Source organism: Somniosus microcephalus, chromosome 25, assembly GCF_052327205.1.
Source record: "Somniosus microcephalus isolate GS21.2 chromosome 25, FLI_Smic_1.0, whole genome shotgun sequence".
NCBI classification, from domain to species: domain Eukaryota; kingdom Metazoa; phylum Chordata; class Chondrichthyes; order Squaliformes; family Somniosidae; genus Somniosus; species Somniosus microcephalus.
Window position 1 is genome coordinate 44,612,512 of NC_141011.1, and position 23,238 is coordinate 44,635,749.

General features: G+C 45.3%; 1 protein-coding gene and 1 non-coding gene across 4 annotated transcripts in view; one reads left to right on the top strand and one right to left on the bottom strand.

The window, feature by feature from the left end:
* espn (espin) overlaps nucleotides 1-18,613 on the top strand; it is a 190,267-nt gene extending 171,654 nt beyond the window's left edge. The window contains exons 12-14 of one of the 3 annotated variants that reach the window (XM_085967296.1): nucleotides 15,651-15,730; nucleotides 15,840-15,851; nucleotides 16,886-18,613. In XM_085967296.1, coding sequence (XP_085823422.1) covers nucleotides 15,651-15,730; nucleotides 15,840-15,851; nucleotides 16,886-17,036 — 243 coding nt within the window. In that variant the 3' untranslated portion in view covers nucleotides 17,037-18,613. Of the gene's footprint in view, nucleotides 1-10,601; nucleotides 11,813-15,650; nucleotides 15,731-15,839 lie in introns of those variants that run through there. The other 2 variants (XM_085967295.1, XM_085967294.1) reach the window with 2 other exon arrangements.
* Nucleotides 18,614-20,197: 1,584 nt separating this feature from the next.
* LOC147100751 (U1 spliceosomal RNA) lies at nucleotides 20,198-20,361 on the bottom strand. The gene has a single exon (XR_015073636.1). It is a non-coding gene; the product is annotated as a U1 spliceosomal RNA (small nuclear RNA).
* Between the last annotated feature and the right edge of the window lie 2,877 nt (nucleotides 20,362-23,238).

A 23,238-nucleotide genomic window follows, 5' to 3' on the forward strand; every position in this document is an offset into this window, starting at 1 on the left:
AGTCACGGCCGCAGATGGTCACATTGTCCAGATATGGGAAAGTGGCCTGCAACGCATTTTGATCTACCATCCGGTCCATCTCCCTTTGGAAGACGGAGACCCCGTTGGTGACGCCAAAGGGAACCCTAAGGAAGTGATAGAGGCGGCCGTTTGCCTCAAAGGCAGTGTACTGGCGGTCCTCAGGGCGGATGGGGAGCTGGTGGTACACTGATTTCAGGTCAATGGTCGAGAAGACGCGGTACTGCGCGATCTGGTTGACCATATCAGCTATACGGGGGAGTGGGTAGGCGTCCAGCAGGGTGTAGCGATTTATTGTCTGGCTGTAGTCGATGACCAGGCGCTGCTTCTCGCCGGTCTTAACGACCACAACCTGGGCTCGCCAGGGGCTGGTGCTGCCCTCAATAATCCCTTCTTTCAGGAGCCGCTCCACTTCGGTTTTAATGAAAACCCTGTCCCCGGCACTGCATCGCCTGCTCTTTGTGGCGATGGGCTTACAGTCGGGGGTGAGGTTAGCAAACAGTTGGGGGGGGGTGACTCTGAGTGTGGAGAGGTTGCACCTGGTGCGCGGCGGGCAGTTTGGAAGCTGCTGGCTGCGGACTGTGAGTGGGGGTAGGGGTCCACCGTACGCCATCGTAACACTTTTAAGGTGGCACTGAAAATCTAACCCCAGCAGGACGGCAGCGCAGAGGTCAGGCAGGACCAGAAGTTTAAAATGATCGTACACGGTCCCGTCTACTACGAGTGTCACCACGCAGTAGCCGCCGATGTCCGCCGACTGGGACTCGGAGGCCATAGAAATCCGCTGTTGCGCAGGCAGGACTGGGAGAGAGCAACGCCGCACCGTGTCGGGGTGGATGAAGCTCTCCGTGCTCCCAGAGTCAAAAAGGCAGATTGTATCGTGACCATTTACCTTAATGTCCATTGTGGAACTGGCCAGTTGGTGCGGTCTCGCTTGGTCCAGTGTAACGGATGCCAGCGTAGGGGTCGGTGTGTCGCTGCGGGTATCAGATGAGGCGGTGTCGGGGGCCTGCTGCGTCCCGGCTGTCGTCCAAGATGGCGGCGTCCATGATCCCCATGTGGCTGGAGGCGTCCAAAATGGCTGCTGTACCGGTGATTCGCACATGGCCGGGGAGGTCCAAGGTGGCGGCCCGCATGGCCCACACGCGGCGCTGCTGGGGTTCGGGGTGGCTTTGGCCCTGCAGATGCTAGCGTAGTGTCCCTTCTTCCCGCAGCCCGAGCAGATCGCGTTTTTCGCTGGGCAGCGCGCTCTGGGGTGTTTTGCCTGGCCACAGAAGTAGCATTTCTGGCCTTGGGGCACTGCTGTCTGGCCTTGGGACACTGCTGCGGTAGTTGGGCCGTTGTTGGGGTGTGGCTGCGGTGGCACGGCGCTATGAGGCGGTCCTACCGTGTCCCAGGCTGTCATTCCCCGCGGCGTCCACGGTGCAGAGGAGTAGGCATCCATGCCCTGGTAGGCTGCATCCAACGATAGTGCGAGTTCAGAGGCCTTGTTGAGGTCGAGGTTACTCTGCTCCAACAGTCGCTGTCGGGTGTAATTGGATCTGTGGCCCGCTACAAAAGCGTCCCGGATAAGTTCCTCTGTGTACACGGCGGCCTTTACATCCTTACAACCACAGGCCCGGCCAAGCACAGACAGTGCCTGAAGGTATTCCACGGTCGATTCCCCAGGTTGTTGTTTACGACTCCCCAGGAGGTGCCTGGCGTACACTTCGTTCACTGGGCGCGTGTACTGGTCCTTGAGGAGCTTGATAGCGTCCGCGTACGAGGTCGCGTCTTGGATGACCGAGTACACTCGGTGGTTCACTTTGGAGGTCAGGACATCCAGTTTGTCCTCGTCCGATTTGATTGCTTCGGAGGCGGTCAGGAATTTTTCGAAACACTTAAGCCAGTGAGTAAACTTGGTGGATGAGTCCGCCTCCCGATGATCTAAGTCCAGGCATGCTGGTGTGAGGATCTTCTCCATTATAAAAATGTTGTTAATAAAATTGATGCGCTATCAATTACTCATAAAAGACTGAGAGTTAGAAGAGTAACTAAAGGCTTTTATTAACAACAGAATGGAGGTCTGCCTCGCGTGGTCGACCGGTCCATGATACTAAGGGCTGGGGAGCAGTCACCTTTATACTAGGACCTGTGGGAGGAGTCAGCCGAGGCATGTCCAGGCATGTACACAGTGGAATACAAACAGGACAAACAGGAATACAAACAGTGGTTTACCACATCCCACTGCTCTGATGTGGATTTTCCTACAAGTAGCTGATCCCAGTCCACTTTGGCCAGATCCTGCCTTATCATATTAAAATCGTCCTTCCCCCAATTTAGAACCTTTATTTCCGGTCCATCTTGTTCCTTTTCCATGACTACCTTAAATCTCATCGAATTATGGTCGCTGTCACCAAAATGCTCTCCTACTGACACATCTACCACTTGCCCAGCTACATTCCCTAGAATTAGGTCCAGTACCGCCCCCTCTCTTGTAGGACTTTCTACATGTTGGCTCAAAAATCTCTCCTGGATACTCTTTAAGAATTCCGCACCCTCTAAGCCTTTCACACTCTGACTATCCCAGTTAATATTGGGGAAGTTGAAATCCCGTACTATTATTTCCCTATTATTTCTACACTTCTCTGAGATTTGCCTACTCATCTGTTCCTGTATCTCCCCCTGACTGTTTGGGGGCCTATAGTACACTCCTAGCAAAGTGCTTGCCCCCTTTTTGTTTTTAAGTTCTACCCATATGGCCTCATTAGAGGAACCTGCTAAGATATCAACCCCCCTTGCAGCAGTAATTGACTCCTTGATTAATATTGCAACACCCCCTCCTCTTTTACACTCCCCTCTGACTCGCCTAAAGATTCTATACCCCAGAATATTGAGCTGCCAGTCCTGCCCCTCCCTCAACCATGTCTCTGTGATAGCAACAATATCATACTCCCATGTGTTCATCAACACCTTCAATTCATCTGCCTTACTCGCAAGACTCCTTGCAGTAAAATAAATGCCATCCAGCCTTGCCATACTCCCTTGTGCCATTACATATTTGCTCTGCCTTCCAGGCTGACTTGTTTTTTCCTCTATATTTGGCTGTGCATCACCCCCTACTATAGCTCCACTCCATATCCCATCCCCCTGCCAGGTTAGTTTAAACCCCCCCTAACAATACTAGCAAACCTCCCCGCAAGGATGTTGGTCCCGTTCCGGTTCAGGTGCAACCCGTCCGACTTGTACAGGTCCCACCTTCCCCAGAAGCAGACCCAGTGATCCAGGAAACTAATACCCTCCCTCCTGCACCAACTCTTTAGCCACACATTCATCTGCTCTATCCTCCCATTCCTATACTCACTAGCACGTGGCACCGGGAGTAATCCAGAGATTACAACCTTTGAGGTCCTGCTTTTTAATCTGCTACCTAGCTCCCTAAATTCTTGTTGTAGGACCTCATCCCTCTTTCTACCCATGTCGTTGGTACCAATGTGAACCACGACCTCTGACTGTTCGCCCTCCCCCTTCAGAATGCCCTGCAGCCGTTCAGTGACATCCTTGACCCTGGCACCAGGGAGGCAACATACCATCCTGGAGTAACGTCTGCGGCCACAGAAACGTCTATCTGTTCCCCTTACAATAGAATCCCCTATCACTATTGCTCTCCCACTCTTTTTCCTCCCCATCTATGCAGCAGAGCCACTCATAGTGTCACGGACTTGGCTCTTGCTGCATTCCCCTGAGAAACCATCTCCCCCCATCAGTATCCAAAATGGAAAATCTGTTGGAGAGGGAGATGGACCCAGGGGACTCCTGCACTACCTTTCTAGTTCTTTTACTCTGTCTGGCGGTCACCCATTTCCTATCTGCCTGTGCACTCTTTACCTGCGGTGTGACCACCTCGTTAAACGTGCTATCCATGAAGATCTCAGCTTCACGGATGCTCCACAGTGACTCCAGCCGCAGCTCCAGCTCTGAAATGCGGATTTCGAGTAGCTGCAGCTGGAGACACTTCCTGCACATGTGTTCGCCCTGGACACCTAAAGTGTCCCTGACTTCCCACATAGCATAGGAGGAGCACTCCATGCAGCCGAGCTGCCCTGCCATGTCCTACCCTTAATTTACTCCCTTTACTTCCTTTAAATTAAAGAATATTAAATACATTGGGGCCTTACTTCCTTTTAAACACTACTTACTCTAAACTAGAGACCTTACTTCTACTTTAACGACTGGACTGTAGAAATACTCATCAGGTCCTACTTACCAATCAGCTCCTTCCCTGGTGGTGACGTCACTTTAGCGGTTTCGCAGTTGTTATTGTTTGACTGCTCCCGCTCTCGGAATCTTTCCTTGGTGTAAAGTAAGAACCAATTCCTACAGGTTGAAAAGTTAGGAAAAACAAAGGCAAAGCAAGGGAGCTCCTCCTTCCACTCCTCACCTAACTCCCTGACTCACCCAACTTGCAGCACTCTGTTTAAATCGCGCTCAGTTAAACTCTACTGCTCTTCTTTCAGCGTAGTGCTACAGGATCTTTTACGTCTACTTGAGAGGGCAGCCTTGGTTTTTTTGAAGAGAATTCCTGGAGTGGGGTTATGAACCATAAACCTGCAGGTTCAGAGGCAAGAGTGCTGCCCACTGAGCCACAGATGACACCTTGGTCTGTATTAGGTCTGTTGCAAGGATCAGACTTTGTGGGTGGAGTGACCGTTCTCATGTTTACATTTGAATCCAATAAGCTATTTACCAGTTAAAATAAGTGTATTTTAATCAAAGGAACAAGGGCAAAAAGTCCAATGAGTGCGTGGTTAGTATAACCTGATTGCACGCAAATTATTCCCAACTGCTGTGACTTTTAGTCTCCTGGCCCATAGATTGAACTCATATGGCAGGTGGGTATAAATACTTGGCTCAAATACATATTTTGATGGAGGCCTGGGGACAGATTAATGGCATTGGTGGCTGCAGGAAATGCAAGGTTAGGTAGATTTGGGGGACTGGGAAAAAAATATATAATGCAACCAGACATAATTGTGCATTCAATGTGGATTCACTAATTGTATGACAACCACAGCAGACCGCCCCCCTTTAAACTATGAATAATCTACCTATTGCAAGTGTTAAATCAAGGGGGAAATATCAACTCTGATCTGGCAATAAATATATATTTATAAGTTCCCAGGGGTCTAGTGAGTAAATGAAGTGCACAGTGTGGAGCTAAACCTTACAGGCCTGAGGGTCCCATGTTTGATTCACGATCTGTGCTGAGTTAGCTGATCTAGCCTGGATCAAGAATGGAGGCACTGCAATTGGCCTCAGCACCCCTTGAGCTAGGAAGAGGAAGGACCAGCCAAGATTTCCATTCAGGATTGCTATCCTGTGACCCCCTTTGCTGGAAAGCGTGGATGTCAAGTGAGGATAAAAGAGTTGGTGTGACTGTGATTCCCGCCACAGTCAAATAGTCTTTTTAGCACTCACAAACTCAGCTTACAAATGGGAAAGAGACAGTTGGAAAAGGTACCAGAGGGCTGCTGGCCACATTTGGAAGTATACCCTAGCAACAGTGAGCACCTTCAGGGAGGGAGATAATTGTAGGGAAAAAAAACTTTTTTCAAATACCAGCAAAGAATATTGTTTATAAATTTAGGAAGAGAAATAGTTGCAACAATTACATTGCATAAATATGTTTTCATTAGTCTCCATCGGTAACAGAATATGTGAAAACTTTCCTGGCCGTATATAGGTGCAGTGGTAACCTATACCATTACTTATAATAACCTGAAGTATGAGGGATGAGGGGATGGACATATGAGGAGAGGTTGAGTAGATTGGGACTCTACTCATTGGAGTTCAGAAGAATGAGAGGCGATCTTATTGAAACATATAAGATTGTGAAGGGGTTGGATCGGGTGGATGCAGGGAAGATGTTCCCGATGATGGGTGAAACTAGAACTAGGGGGCATAGTCTTAGAATAAGGGGCTGCTCTTTCAAAACTGAGATGAGGAGGAACTACTTCACTCAGAGGGTGGTAGGTCCATGGAATATGCTGCCCCAAAAAGCTGTAGAAGCTACATCATTACATAAATTTAAAACAGAAATAGACAGTTTCCTAGAAGTAAAGGGAATTAAAGGTTACGGGGAGCGGGCAGGAATTTGGACATGAGTCTAGGTTCGGATCGGTCATGGCCCTGTGGGTAGCGGAGCGGGCCCAGGGGCCGTGTAGTCTGATCCTGCTCCTATTTCGTGTGTCTAATTCTGTTAGATTCAGGAGATGGTTCTGTGATAGTGGATTGGCGGTTAGGATCAGATCAGCCATGATCTTATTGAATGGCGGAGCAGGCTCGAGGGGCCGATTGGCCTACTCCTGCTCCTATTTCTTATGTTCTTATGTTCTTATGTTACAATGGGATTTGCTGACTTATCATTTGTCCCATTAACCTTATTAGCATCAAATCCTATTGCCTGTTGCTTGTGGTTTACCACATCTGTCAACATGGTTAGCTAAGGTCAGCCTGATTAGAAATCTCGTCACTGCCTCACTGAACCTGCATTTAATAACTGCTTATGACTTGGAACTAGTTACAGTATTGTGCGCAGTGAGATCTGACAGTGAATAGGAAAAACATTTTGAATCTACTCAGTAAAGTGATTGATACATTAGCAGGTATCAGACCAGTACCCTGGATCCCATTTGTTGACAAGAACTTGTCCAGTTCATTCATGAAGCCCATTGTTTTTTGTTTCACGACCTGTGCCGGAAATCTGTTCCATATACTTGCCACCCTTGTAGTAAAAAAAATCATACAAAGGAACATACGAATTAGGAGCAGGAGTAGGCCACTCGGCCCCTCGAGCCTGTTCCGCCATTCAATAAGGTGATGGCTGATCTGATTACTCCACATTCCCGCCTACCCCGATAACCTTTCACCCCCTTGATTATCAAGAATCTATCTACCTCTACTTAAAAATATTCAAAGACTCTGCTTCCACCGCCCTCTGAGGAAGAGAGTTCCAAAGACTCACAACCCTCTGTGAGAAAAAAATTTCCTCATCTCTGTCTTAAATGGGCGACCCCTTATTTTTAAACAGTGATCCCTAGTTCTAGATTCTCCTACAAGAGGAAACATCCTCTCCACATCCACCCTGTCAAGACCCCTCAGGATCTTCTATGATTCAATCAAGTCACCTCTTACTCTTCTAAACTCCAGCGGATACAAGCCTAGCCTGTCCAACCATTCCTCATAAGACAACCCGCCCATTCCAGGTATTAGTCTAGTAAACTTTCTCTGAACTGCTTCCAACGCATTTACATCCTTCCTTAAATAAGGAGACCAATACTGTACACAGTACTCCAGATTTGGTCTCACCAATGCCCTGTATAACTGAAGCATAACCTCCCTATTTTTGTATTCAATTCCCCTCGCAATAAACAATAACATTCTATTGACTTTCCTAATTACTTGCTGTACCTGCATACTAACCTTTTGCGACTCATGCACTAGGACATTCAGATTCCTCTGCATCTCAGAGCTCTGCAATCTCTCACCATTTAGATAATATGCTTCTGTTTTATTCTTCCTGCCAAAATGGACAATTTCACATTTTCCCACATTATACTCCATTTGCCAGATCTTTGCCCACTCACTTAACCTATCTATATCCCTTTGTAGCCTCCTTATGTCCTCTTCACAATTTACTTGCCTACCTATCTTTGTGTCATCGGCAAATTTAGCAACCATACCTTCGGTCCCTTCATCCAAGTCATTTATATAAATTGTAAAAAGTTGAGGCCCCACCACTGCTCCCTGTGGCATATCATTCGTTACATATTGCCAATCAGAAAATGACCCATTTATGCCTACTCTCTGTTTCCTGTTAGCTAGCCAATCTTCTATCCATGCCAATATGTTACCCCCTACACCATGAGCTTTTATTTTCCGCAATAACCTTTGATGTGGCACCTTATCAAATGCCTTCTGGAAAGCTAAGTACAGTACATCCACCGGTTCCCCTTTATCCACAGCACATGTTACTTCCTCAAAGAACTCCAATAAATTGTTTAAACATGATTTCCCTTTCACAAAACCATGTTGACTCTGCCTGATTACCTTGAACTTTTCTAAGTGCCCTGCTATAACGTCTTTAATAATAGCTTCTAACATCTTCCCTATGGCAGATGTTAAGCTAACTGGCCTGTAGTTTCCTGCTTTCTGTCTCCCTCCCTTTTTGAATAAAGGAGTTACATTCACTATTTTCCAATCTAATGGAACCTTCCCCGAATCTAGGGAATTTTAGAAAATTAAAACCAACGCATCAACTATCTCACTAGCCACTTCTTTTAAGACCCTAGGATGAAGTCCATCAGGACCCGGGGACTTGTCAGCCCGCAGCTCCAACAATTTGCTCAGTACCACTTTCCTGGTGATTGTAATTTTCTTGAGTTCCTCCCTCCCTTCCATTTCCTGATTTACAGCTATTTCTGGGATGTTACTTGTATCCTCTATAGTGAAGACCGATGCAAAATACCTGTTCAATTCAACTGCCATCTCCTTATTTTCCATTATTAATTCCCCAAACTCACTTTTTATAGGACCAACACTCACTTTGTTAACTCTTTTCTTTTTTAAATATCTATAGAAACTCTTACTATCTGTTTTTATATTTCTAGCTAGCTTTCTCTCGTACTCTAATTTTTTCTCCTTATTAATCTTTTAGTCATTCTTTGCTGTTTTTTATATTCTGTCCAATCTTCTGACCTGCCACCCATCTTTGTGCAATTATATGCTTTTTCTTTAAGTTTGATACTATCTTTAACTTTTTTAGTTAACCACGGATGGTGGGTCCTCCCCTTGGAATTTTTCTTTCTTGTTGGAATGTATATACTCTGTGTATTCTGAAATATCCCTTTAAATGTCTGCCACTGCAACTCTATTGACCTATCCCTTAACCTAATTTGCCAGTTCACTTTAGCTAGCTCTGCTTTCATGCCCTCATAATTGCCCTTATTTAAGTTTAAAATATTAGTCTTGGACCCACTCTTCTCTCCCTCATATTATGATCACTGCTACCTAGGGCCGCCTTCACTATGAGGTCATTAATTAATCCTATCTCATTGCACAAGATCCTCTTGCATTTCCTATTTTCTTTTGTTCCTAATTTGTGAACATGACCCCTGGCATTTAAATTCTGTACAGGGCAGAACAGCTTTATTGGATCCAGTTTTTCCAAATCTCTCATCATTTTAAACACTTCCATCATATCCCATCTCAGTCTTCTCTTTTCAAGAGAGAAAAGGTGCAAGGTAGTCAAACTTTCCTCGTATGTCATTCCCTTAACTTCTGGATGTGGAAAGAAAGGAACCACCCCCAGCAAAGGCTGGTCATGGAAGGACATGGAAAGGGAAGGACCTCACCAGCAGACCTTTTTTTGGAGAGATGATTGAAAAGGCGAACACCTTGAGCAAACTGTTGTCTCAGTAGAACTGTTTATGGAAAGGGAAGACCATCTCAAGCAAGACTGTCTTACCAGATGAAATGTGGAAAGAAGTGGATCACATGAAGCAACACATCCAGCTGAAAAGAATAAGAATATGGAATGAAGAGGATTAAAGTAAATGGCCTAGAAATTGGGTATAGCCCCGCCAGCACGTTTGCGCCGAAAATTTTGCACCCGCCACGGAGCCAGTTGTGCCCGCCCCATATTCACTTTCAGCGCCCCAAGCGGAACCGGGCGCTGGTACAGGGTGTGTCCGCCCCGCTTGGGGCGCTGAAAGTGAATTTCAGCGCTCCCGGTCCCGCTGCGCCACCCGGTGCGGCAGGCTGCTGTACTGCAGGCCTCCCCCTTCTCTTAAGGGGGAGGTGCCTGCAACGGCCGGAGCCCCAATTGCAAGTGCCGGCAAAAGAGCCCGGCACAACGGAGAAGTGCCGGGCTCCACGGAAACCAGCCGGCAATGCCGCGGGGGGGGGTGGAGGAGGCCGGGGAAGGAGGTGCGGGCAGGCGGCCGCCGAAAAAGCGGCCGCCCCGCACCTCCACCTTAACTTGCACCGCTAAGGCTGCAGTAAGGACCCGGTCTCCCGATGTTGTTAGCGCCTGCCACGGAAGAGGCGGCCGCTACTGAAGATGGGGATCGGCGTGGTTTCGGGCGGTACCGGGGCACTGCGCACACCGATGACGTCATCGGTGCTGGCGCAGCGCTACTGGCTAACGCCGATGTTAGGGCCCACCTAATTTCGGGCGCGACGCAACTTCCGGCGCAACCCACTCTTTCGCCCCTAATTGGGCGCAAACGCAACTGAATTTCTAGGCCAATATCTTTTGTCTTACCGAGAACCTCTAGGGGGAGAAAAATGTCCAAACAGCCCAGGTTCAAATTCTACCTGATCCTGTTTTTTTCTTGGTGTGTGAGACTTCTGTACGAGAAAATGGCAAGGAAGCTTATATGACCAGAAAAAGTGCCAGGCAACGCTGGCTGCAGAAAACGTTTAGCTGGAGCTCCCAGAGATGTAAATCTTGAAGAGAAACGGCAATTAGACCACATCTCAATCTATTTGGAGAAACAAATTGGTAATCCCTAATAATCCCCAACAATTTCTTTTTTCAATAGATCACCCGACACATATCTACAAGGAACAGTCGTAGCTTCTTTTAAGCGTGAGCTGGTGTACTTCATTGCCATGACAGGACTCCTGGTGCCATAGTATGGAGCTCCATGTAGGAGTCTCTGGGACAACTGTGAATGATTACACTTCCCCTAGGAGTAATGCATGGACTTCGCGATCTTTACCATGAATTAGCCATACAGGTCCTAGAATTATAAACTATCTCTGATCTCCACTTTGTCAGTACAAAGATGTAGATGTAATAGGACAATATATTCATCCTTTTGTCTCTACTGCTCCACCTCATGATGACCTTTCTATTAGTATAGTTTATATTGTACAATTAACTAAAAGTAAGAGACGCCACAAATTAGCAAAATAATGGTATTTATTTATTTAGAAATCAAAGTTGTCACTACTGTACATTCTTTGAAATCTTCAAAGTCCAATGGACTGAAAGATATTGGGGGGACACTAGAACAACAAATTTGCTGGTAGGTAGGTCTGGAGCCTAAACTGCAAGATGTTGGTTGAGGGATAAATATTAGCCAGGACACCGGGAGAACTCCCCTGCTCTTCTTTGAATAGTGCCACGGGATCTTTTATGTCCACCTGAGAGGCCAGACGGGACCTCGGCTTAACTTCTCATCCGAAAGACGGCACCTCCGACTGTGCAGTGCTCCCTCAGTACTGCACTGGTGTCACCCTAGATTTTATTCTCAAGCCTTAAACTCACAACCTTCTGACTCAGAGGTGAGAGTGCTACCACTGGGCCAAGGCTGACATCTAAGTAATAATGACTGAGCCAGCACCATTACTTGAAGCAACCTTCCGCGGAACATCAGTTTTCTACAGGAGTCGAGGTTGACCTTTGGGACTTTCTGATCTTCATAAGCAAACTTGTGAAACATGAGAATATCTTTTATGTAATCAAGATATCCCATAAATGAGAAAACTATGGTGTGGGTCAGATATGTTATACAGTTTAACCAAAAATGTATCTTTTTAGAAAAGACAGAGAATTTTCATTTGACTAATAATTCTGATTCTATTTATATGGTAGCATTAAGAAAATGTCTTGCTGAAGTTGTAAGAAGAAGCTTTATTGTTCATGATATCTTGTAGCGAACTGGCTGTCACTTTACTTGACGTAACAATGGTGTGTAACTTTTATTTTGAAATAAAGCATGGCCTATCTGGTGGCCTTTGCCAAGCAGCCCATGGTAGTCACTTGTGTCTTTTTTTTACATTACTGCAATTCCCAGGGGAATAATTAATTATTGAAACCCCAGCTTATCTTACTGGAATCTGTCAATTAATCTATCAGAAATGCAGTTGGGGCACTCCAGCTCTGACCACTGCAACATGAGGTTGAGTCACTCAGCAGTCATAGGCTTATCACCGAAGTCTCATCTTTCAGAACAATCTCATTAACTGCAGCGCTCTATTATTTAAGCCATTCAAAACACTGCAAAGGCTTAGCTTTCAAATATGCCACACTCTTGGAATGAAGACACAACGAATTTGGCTAAATTGCATTATGTAACTCTTAATATATTTACCGATTCAGGCGAATTCAGTTTAGAGACATAACTCCGTACAGGCCGACGTATGGTCTCCAGTGTCTTCCATTGTTCCCTTATATAATTTATTAGATTATGTATACAGTTAAAATCTATTCACAAAAAAATATTGCTATCACCTGGACATGGAAATTGGACGAGCAGTGAGGTAGAAAAGGAATATTGCACGTGGGCATCTTTGTCTCAGAGAATGTGCTTGGGCTTATTGTGCACAATGCTCAGCAAATTGTAACTTTATGGCATCAAAACTAACGCTTAAGAGCAGTTTAAGAGCTGGACCTGTTTTCAGTATGGTGTGTGCGTCTAGGTTACACTGCTGACTCCACACTAACGGTAAAATCAGCACATGATTACTTAACTGCAGCTCTGCTAACTAATGTCCTCAGGCAGAGATATTTCTAAAGTTGGGAAAGGGTGTTCGGGACAGTTTAGGTGCCAGCTATGGCTCAGTGGGTAGCACTCTTGGACTCTGAGTCAGAAGGTTGTGGGTTGAAGCCCCACTCCATGAAACTTGAGCACATAATCTAGGCTGGCACTCCAGTGCAGTGCTGAGGGAGCGCTGCACTGTCGGAGATGCCATCTTTCAGATGAAACAATAAACAGAGGCCCTGTCTACTATCTTAGATGGATGTAAAAGATCCCACGGCCACTATTTCGAGGAAGGACAGGGAAGTTATCCCCAGTGCCCTGCCCAATATTTATCCCTCAATCAACATCACTAAAACAGATTATCTAGTCATTATCGCATTGTTGTTTGTGGGAGCTTGCTGCGTGCAAATTAGCAGCTGCGTTTCCTACATTACAACAGTGACGACATTTCAAAAGTACTTCATTGGCTGTAAAGCGCTTTGGGACATCCTGAGGTCGTGAAAGGCGCTCTATAAATGCAAGTTGTTTCTTTCTCTTCTCGGTTGGGTGTTTTCTGACATTAAAAACGTCTGATTTGGTGGACCACTTGGAAACATTTTTAATCTTTCATTTTAGAGTTTGAAAAGTTCGCTGCACTACTTACAGTTTTCTGTCAGTCTGTGTGAAGCTGAACCATCTTAGAAACATAGAAGATAGGAGCAGGAGTAGGCCATTCGCCCCCTCGAGCCTGCTCCGCCATTTAATGAGATCATGGCTGATCATCCAAATTCAGTACCCGGTCCCTGCTTTCTCCCCATATCCCTTGATCCCTTTAGCCTCAAGAAATATATCTAACTCCTTCTTGAATATATTTAATGAATTGGCCTCAACTGCCTTTTGTGGTAGAGAATTCCACAAGTTCACCACTCTCTGGGTGAAGAAATTCCTCCTCATCTCTGTCCTAAATGGCCTACCCCTTATCCTTAGACTGTGACCCCTGGTTCTGGACTCCACCACCATCGGGAACATCCTTCCTGCATCTAGTCTGTCTAGTCCTGTTAGAATTTTATAAGTTTCAATGAGATCCCCTCTCATTCTTCTAAACTCCAGCGAATATAAGCCCAATCAACCCAATCTCTCCTCATACATCATTCCTGCCATCCCAGGTATCAGTCTGGTGAAGTAATCTCACACCGGAGGCCGAAACTCAAACTCACTCCAGTTATACTGTACATATCGCATCACGGTGAAGCTGAAATTGCTTTGCAGCAATGTAAGATGTGCAGTATAACTGCTCAATGAATTAAAATAGGGTTCGATAGATAAGAAATAAAGAACTTCCATTTCTACACCGCCTTTCACAACCTTAGGATGTCCCAAAGCGCATTACATCCAATGGAGTATTTTTGAAATGTCGTCGCTGTTGTAATGTAGGGAAACGCAGCTGCTAATTTGCGCACAGCAAGCTCCCACAAACAACAATGAAATAAATAACAAAATATAAAGCTTGCTCATTTACAGAATTGTTCAACCCCCAAAGTACCAGTTAAGCATCCAGAATACATTTGAATAAAAATGGAATTTGATTTATTCAGTCATTGTAAATTGGTGGCCCTGATGTCATCCCCTTATAAAACAGTGAAAGCTCTTACTCACCACAAGCAACGCTATGGGAGATCTACTAGTAATATATTAAACATTTTATGTCTGCATAGACTTCCAGTCAACCTTTTGCATTATAAATTCCAACGTCTGCATTTATATTACTGTATATACTGCCTTTGTAAAGTTGTTATGCTGTAATTACATCCTCCTGCCACTGATGCCACTGTCGAGCCTTCACTGCTGGAAGGTGGAATGACAGCATGATAAGCTAGCAGAGGCGGTTTCCATTATAAATGTGGGCAGAGGCATTTTAATGGGAATATAATAATGACAGAATGAATGGTCCCGATATTTGCGGGGAGCGTGCGGGTGAGGCTGAAAACAGCCGAAGAACCTGGCAAGGCCGGGGACGTGGAGGTCCTGCCAATCTTAACATCAGACCTCATTAACATATCGCAGCTCCGCCCCCCCCCCCAGCAGTCGGCCAAATGGGCAGCCTGGCTGGCGAGCTGTGGGTACACTAACAGGAGGGTCCTCAGCAATCGGGGTGGAGGGGGGACGCGGGTCAGCAATCGGGAGAGGGAGGGACGGTCAGCACTGGTTAGGAAACTCAAATCAGGCTCCCAATTGCACTGTAGGAGCCAGATTTAAATATGTTAATAAGCGTTCCACCACTCCACAGTGGGATACTCGGACGCCTCAATATCTGCCACAATGCAGGGCGTGTTGAGGTCAGGTTCCACGAATTTCACCGTCTCCCACCATTGGGGGGGGGGGGGGTTAAGAGCGTGGCCTATGACTTGAAAATGGGGACTGCATTATATCTGGAGGCCCTGGCCCAATTATCCCCTGCCCTCTAACCCCACTTCACCTGACGACTTCACTTGGTTTTGACTCCCAGTCTCCAATGCCATAGGCGATCGACTAATAAAAAAGAAAGAACTTGCACCTTTCACGACCTCAAGACGCCCAAAGTAAGCCAATTAAGTACTTTTGAAGTGTGGTCACTTGTAATGTAGGAAACATTGATACAATATATTGATAGATAAATGAGCTGAGATGCCAAAGAAATGGTGACCATTTTGACCAAAGGAAGCTGTCTACTGAAGAAAGGCTAAACAAATGGGTCAAGGCATTACAGTCTTAATCATTTGATATTTTAGATATCTTCAAATATAGACAGAGCAATTATTCAAGATAATTGGCAAAACAACCAGAGGGGAGATGAGGAGAACTTTGTTTACGCAGTGAGTTGTTGTGATCTGGACTGCACGGCCTGAAAGGGCGGTGGGAGCAGATTCAATAGTAACTTTCAAAAGGGAATTGGATAAATACTTGAAAAGAAAAAACGTTGCAGGGCTATGGGGAAAGAGCAGAGGAGTGGGACTAATTGGAGAGCTCTTTCAAAGAGCCGGCACAGGCACGATGGGCTGAATGGCTTCTATCTGTGCTGGATGATTATTCTATGATTCAATCAAAAAAAAGAGAATGTTAACCTGCCTCAATCTTTCTGTGCAGGAAGTCCAGGAAGCAGCTCGTTTAGCTAGCCTGCCTGCATGGAGGAGAGATATAGTGAAAAAGAAACTGGATGAAGAAAGGTACATGTTGCTGAGATATGAAAAGAGATGCATTTGTCTAAAATTTTAATATGACTGAAGCATTTTGCGATATCTAATTTTATGCTTTTTTTTCTTTCTCTTCCCCCAGAGAGCAAAAAAGGTTAGTGTTCTTTTACTAATTGTCTGCACTAGTGTTAAACAAAAATCTTAATTGTTGAAAAGGTAAACTCTATCTTTGGGATTTATTTGTATTGACTGCATTGCCCTCCCCCGTTAACCCGCAATACATCAACAGGGCAGATCGCAAACTCCTGTTTGTTTACGGAGGGTGAAGAGCCCAGATAAGTTGTGTTGGTTTTGTCACAATTAGTTCATGGGGACATTGCACAATGATTTGCTGTAGTGTGATTTACACCATTGTATTGTGGATTTATAAACTAAAAAAAGATTTGCCAACCGTCTTTTTCATAACAGGTCCCTATAATTCAAGGTGGTTGAGAGAGTGAATGACTCCATATTTACACAAAAAACATTATTTGCCAATATGACAACACAAAGATTATGGCAAGGGCTACAGAGAAAAACAATCAGCGTTAATGTTGCCAATAGCTAGCCATTGGGAAATATATATTTGAAAACTTTGGTTAAAGAGAAGATTGGGCTGGGCTGGGCGTCTCAGTGTTTCCGTAGGAATATTGGAATTGCAAGACAAAAATAGACCAAGGTCCACCTAGGTTGCCTTCTACCATCCTGGAAGTCACATGACACAACAATAATGGAGTTGTTGACTAATCATAGCAATCAATCTCAATCAATTAGCCACAACAGGCCCAGACATGATGTGAAGAAAACCCCCAGTGGTGGAGAGCTTTGGGAACCACAGGTCCAAAGTCATCTTACCCTCTCAAGTCCAAAGCCAAGTAGTCCTCTGCTACTCATTGGCGAAGCTTGTACATGAAAAATGGTGACTTGAATGAGGCACCAAAGGACTACCGGCCCTCGTGGAATCTTAAATCAGTATGAGTCTAGGCTTTCAGGAGAGGAGGGGAGAACATTGGTGGGAGGAAATTAATTTGCTTTACAAGAACGTTGATCAAAAGGAATTAATGAAAGGAATTCAGACCCACTTCATGCACCTTTCTCAGAGCCACGTTTTGTATCATTGTTGGTAACATGGTTTAACCTCTGAATTAGGAAAGAGGAGGAGAAGTTGAAGAAGGATGAAGACGAGAGACTAAAGGAGCAGACTGAGAAGCTGCGGACTCTTGGTTACGATGAAACGAAACTGGCGCCTTGGCAACGGCAACTCATCCTGAAGAAAGGAGATGTAGCAAAGCAAGAATAAGTCTCTCCCTTCGGGCATTCTTCCATTTCTGCTGTAGCGTAGACTGTGCTGTTCAGTAGGCGGCGAACCCCAAGGGTGAAATCACTGCTAAACATGCTGGGCCACCGCTGCAGAGCCCGTTAATAGTTAATAGCTCTTTCTTCGGGTCTTATCTCCCATGTAATTCACAAGCCAACATTCCTAGATTGAGGGAGATCCTTTCATGCTTCTGTCTGCACATGCACCTCTCTCACACTTGTCCTCTTATTCCCCCAACTTATTTCTCAGCGTTCCCTAGATAATTGCTTGGGCACAATGATTTATGTGGGAAGAATGATCCAGAGCTCTCTACTGTCATGGTGATTATGGTCTGTAGATTTGCAACCTAAAAAAAAAAACGATTGATGTAATGTGTTCCAGGTATAATATCAATCCGTTTTCCTTCTGTAAAAATCACAATGTAATTTTAAATTATGGGGAATGTTAGTAAAGCTCACATCACTGGTCCAGAGTACAGTGTTGGGTACTGAACATATTGGCAGGTTGGTCAATTGAATCAGTTTGTGTTCGTTAAAGAGCAGTAATGTGAAGGTTTACTAAAGCAGGTGTAGACCTGAGCCAAACAAACCAGGACGATTCATGCCCCGCCCGGTCTGTGCTGAGTCAGCTGACCGCAGTTGCTTCCGCTGCTACGGTTAGCCTCAGCACCTCGGGGATAGTGAGGGGAAAACCAATTGGCTAGGTTTCCAACTCCTGATGCCTTTTTGTAGATGTTGGGCGAGGATCGGATCGGGATTGGTTGTGATGCCTGCCACGGTCCGTCGTATATGCTGCTGAAACCCGCCGCCTAGGGCCCCACATGAGGAATGGCACTGTGGGCATGTGTGAACCTAGGTGGCAAGTAACGGCAGGCATCCCAACCAAGGTGAGGAGGGTGTCTGTGGATCCATACCTTGGCATCAGCACTGACAGGAATAGAGAAAGAAACATCCATCATCATCATACAGTATGTGAACGTATGATATGCTTCTTACCTCAATTACAGCAGTCATGGTACCTGAGCCAAGTTATTTACATTGCGAGCACGTCTAAACCTTACTGAACAGCACTGCTCACTCTGTTAGACACCTAATAGGATCGTTCAATGGACTAGTTTCTCTCTGAGCAGTGATGACATGATACACAAATAAAATTGTATGAACTCCTATCCCGACCCTGGCAGATTGCATATCTAGCAATATTGTATATAATCAAGAAATGACCACTTTTTTTTTCTATGTATAGCATACCTTTTCTCCAGACTTTAGCGTGTACACGGAGGGATATGCAATTTTGCAAACCCCTTGTAAAGAAATGCACGCAACGTTATTTACAACACAGTTCATGGAATATTATATATTTTCTTGGATGCCATAACGATGTAAAGGAAAGAAGTGGTGCAGATGTCATTGCCATTAGCCTATTTTCCACAGATTTAACATCTGAATATCTTTTTGCTTCCTCTTTTTCGTGCAGCCCTGTGCAATTAGTTTCTCAGCAGCTGTGTCTCCGTTTCCTGAAACATCTTGACCATTTAAAAAATAAACCACTTAAATAACTTTCTGATTGTCATTTTTTTTTTGGCATCGTTTTCAGTGTGAGTCACCAGAGAGTGAAGGGAATTAATTACTTTATTTGAGACAGCATAAAATGTGCATTATACTGCAATCACTAAACATCACTAAAACACATGATCTGACCGTTAGAATATTGCTGTTTGTGGGATCTTGCTGTGCACAAATTGGCTGCTGCATTTCCCTACATTACAACAGTGGGGACCCTTTAAAATATCTTCATTGACTGTAAAGCGCTTTGGGACGTCCTAAGGTCGTGAAAGGCACTTTATAAATTCAAGTTCTTTCTTTCTTTCAATGCTCATTGGTTCATCAGAGTGGGAGGCGGAGAGGTGGGACAAGGGAGGGAAGGGGAATGTAACTGCCAGGCTGTGAAAATTATAATTTTATTAGTGTGGTCTTCTCTTCAGTGCCTGTTCCAAACGAGCTTTGTTTGACTGGAGCAATGCTTGGGCCCGTAGTTCTACTGTAGGGAGGCCTCTTAACTTAGAGGCCTATCGGTGCCCTTCACGCTAGCCACATTTGGCTGCTTTGAGCCCATTGCGCATTGAGGGCCTCAGGCTCCATGCACGATAGTACAAAAGGCACCCACCGTCACATTATCAGCAACGTTGGGTCATGCAGGCTCGTCCACCATAGAAGCGGCCATCCCAGCCAAATTGGGCCTCATCCTCTCCCCCTCCATGTCCATACACACAGTCTCCAGCAGGGGGCAGTGGACGGTGATTAGAAGTGGGAACCCCATCTGATTTCTACCTTCCCTTGCCCAGGGGGTCACCAAGGTCAGTTGTGAAGTCCCTGTTGTCATTCCCGGTTGAGGCAGTTTCCAGGGAAACCCCACCCCCAACGTGAGTTATAACCTCGAAGAGAGAAAATTGGAGAAATAGTCACATCTGTGTTTCCGTGCTATCGTGCTAGAAATATATATTTTTTTAAATTAAACTTTTAGCCTGAAGTCATTAGATTTGAAGGGTATCTTTATCATAATTAAATGTAATCCAAGTCTGGCCCCTTGCACATTCCTAATTTTCATCACTCCACTGATGGCCGTGCTTAGGCCCTAAGCTCTGGAATTCCCTCCCTAAAGCTCTCCACCTCTCTCTCCTCCTTTAAGTCACTCCTGTAAGCCTACCTTATCTGGCTCGGTGTCAAATTTTGTCTGATAACGCTCCTGTGAAGCACCTTGGGGTATTTTAATATGGTAAAGGCACTATATAAATGCAAGTTGTGTTGTAATCGTAGATTAAAAAACAGCAATACCGGAAATTTTAAGTCAAAGTAGAAAAGTGAAAAACTGGAAGTACACAGCAAACCGATTAGGATCAAAGTCCTGTGCTTAAATTTGGATCTTCCTGATCGCAGCAATATAACTGCAGAGAAAATTGTGTTTTGTCAAGGATCTCGAGCAGTGAACACCTGCTCCCCCTTTTGGAAAGGAGTGGTATCGATTTGCAAATGAAAACCTCAGCAAAGCGATTTTGAATGATACAGAAGACAACTTCGTAACTTTAACAAGCCAGCTCAATCCACATAACACAGAATTGGTTTTATCTATCATTAATTACAAGCCAGGGGAGAGCGCGAACGCAGTCCCCCACTACCAAAAATTATGCAGTCGAATGTCCCACATTTGGGGACATCGCAGGTATCAGCACACCCAGAGTGCAATGGGCTAGCCTCTTCCTGAAAGAACCACCTTCCTGATCGTGGTCTCTCTCCTGCTAGGTAAGTATAGTGAAGGACATTACACTGCGATACCTAACCTCTTTCACTGTCTTTTATATCAAGGGTGACTTACATTATTACTCTGACACCGATCCCTTCGCTGCCCTTCAATTGGGGGCAAAAAGATATTATTTCAAGTTCTGCGGTGATGTGCTGTCCAATTTTAAGAAAATCCCTCCTGTGAAAGGTTAGCGTTATATTTGCATATTGTTCATAAAATATATGTGACCTTGACGATGTTTCAAGCTGTCCAGCCCTGGTGATAAGCATATTATTCCGCATTACTCCAAAGCAAGGCTTCAGGATTCCAAGCAATGTTGTCAAACTTTCATAGAGTCATCGATGTAACACACAGAAACAAAAATATTCACCCATCCTTCTGCATCAGTGTTTTTCACCACACGAGCCACCTAGTCTAGTCCCACTATCCCGATTGCTCCCCGTACCCCTTTAATAGTCCTCATTTTTGGGCAACCATCTAATTCCCCTTTAAAAATACTTATGTACTCTGCTTTGACAGTAATATGTGACAAAGAATCTTTTTCTTTACTTTGACCACATACATAGAATCTACAGCACAGAAACAGGCTCTGGGGCCCAAATGGTCTAGGCCGGTGTTTATACACCCTACGAGCCTCCTCCTACTCTAATTACCTTGTCCGACCCTGGCCCCACCATATTCCTCTATTCCCTTCTCCCTCGTGTACAAGAGCATTAAAGCTTACGGGACCAAAGCAATTAGATGGAGTTAAGATACAGATCAGCCATGATCTAATTGAATGGCAGAACAGGTTTGAGGGGCTGAATGGCCTACTCCTGTTCCTATGTTCGTAACTATCTGGTTGGAAAATGAATGGGAGGTTTTAAGAGTAGCTATAGACTGAAATCGTCAAATACTCTACAGGGTATAATAGCAAAATACTGTGGATGCTGGAAACCTGAAATAACGACAAAAAATGCTGGAAGCACTCAGCAGGTCAGGCAGCATCCGTGGAAAGAAAAACAGAGTTAACGTATCAGGTCTGAGACCCTTTGTCAGAACTGGAAAAAGGTAGAGATGTAATTGATTGTTAAGCAAGTGTAGGGGCAGGGAAAGGGAGGAGGGGAGGAAAGAGAAAAAGGGAAGGTCTGCGATAGGATGGAAGGCAGGAGAGATTAAGAGACAAAACAGATGATGGTGCAAGGCAAAAGGAGATGGTAATGGGACAAGTTAAGAAACAAAAGATGGGTCTAGATGAGGTGTAAATGGGAATGGCAGAATCATCAACAGCTGCCATGTGAGAGAGAAAAATAAATAAATAAAAATAGGGGCCGAGGTTATGGTCTGAAATTGTTGAACTCAATGTTGAATCCAGAAGGCTGTAAAGTGCCTAATGAAAGATGAGGTGCTGTTCCTCGAGCTTACGTTGAACTTTGTTGGAACAGTGTAAGAGGCCGAGGATGGAGAGATCAGAGTGGGAGTGGAGGGGAGAATTAAAGTGACAGGCGACCGGAAGCTCGGGGTCACGCTTACGGACTGAACGGAGGTGTTCCGCAAAGTGGTCACCCACTCTACAGGATATGTAAGTTCCTGAGCTGTTGATACTGAGACAGCAGATGTGGTCTGTGGAGGGTAACAACCAGGGCTGAATAATGGAGGTGTGGAATAGATAATTATTTTGGAGTTTGCCTATGGAGACAAGTGGGCATTAATGCGGAACTTTCCATGAGAAGATTAAACGGGTATGTTCCTATGTTGTGTTGTTCAGGTCTGGGGAGCGCATCCTCCTGTCTCCCCCAGTTAGATTTCTTATCAAACACTCAGTGTAGGCCTCATCGGCTCTACTGTGTTATACAGACCACTGATTGGACAGGAGTAGCTAGCCTGGACTTGTGCTTAACTTGAGCGATGAATTATTCTGAAGTGTAGACCTGCATTTCCATTGGTCTGTGTGCCATTGGTTCTCTGCAAGTCGGGGTCGGGTTATTTACACAGGGGAGTCCCACTTGTCTGTCATCACCTGCACTCCTCTTGTCTAATAGCACCTTCAATTAGGTAGAAGTGTGTGGGACAGCAGAGAATTAACATGCCTTTGGTAAAGAAAGAACTTGCATTTATATAGCACCTTTCACAACCACAGGACATTCCAAGTGCTTTACAGTCAATGAAGTACATTTAAAGAGAAGTCACTGTTGTAGGAAACACGACAGTGAATTTGCGCACAGCAAGGTCCCACAAATAACAATGAGATAATGTCCAGTTAATCTGTTTTTTAAGTGATATCGATTGAAGGATAAATATTGGTCAGGACACCAGGGAGAATTCCCCTGCTCTTCTTTGAATAGTGCTGTGGGATCTTTTACATCCACCTGAGAGGGCAGACGGGGCCTCAGTTTAACATCTCATCCGAAAGACAGCACCTCTGACAGTGCAGCACTACCGCAGTAATGCACTAGAGTGTGAGTCTAGATTTTGGTGTTCAAGTCTCTGGAATGGGACTATAAACCCACAACCTGCTGACTCAGAGGCGAGGGTGCTACCAACTGAGCCACAGCTGACAATTAGGCCTCGATTTTCATTGAGCCGTGGAGTCGGGATTGGAGGCGTGCGGGGGGTTAAATTCCCAAAATCGGGGGTCCCGACCCCATCCCACCCCCAACTCGCCTCCATGCCAATTTCAAAGGAGACGGGTACCCGCCCTGCACTGGGACCCGCCTACCCGAGGCGGGAAGGGATTAGTGCCAATTAACTGCCTGTTAACAGGTAGTTAACAGGCAGTTTTTAGCCTAATACCTATTTTTGAGCTTGAACTGTGGGAATCCCGACGGCCCCAAACCATGCCAAGTTAGAGGAGGCGGGCCGTCGGGCTGAAGGGCTTGGAGGGATCGAGATGTCGGTGTTCGGG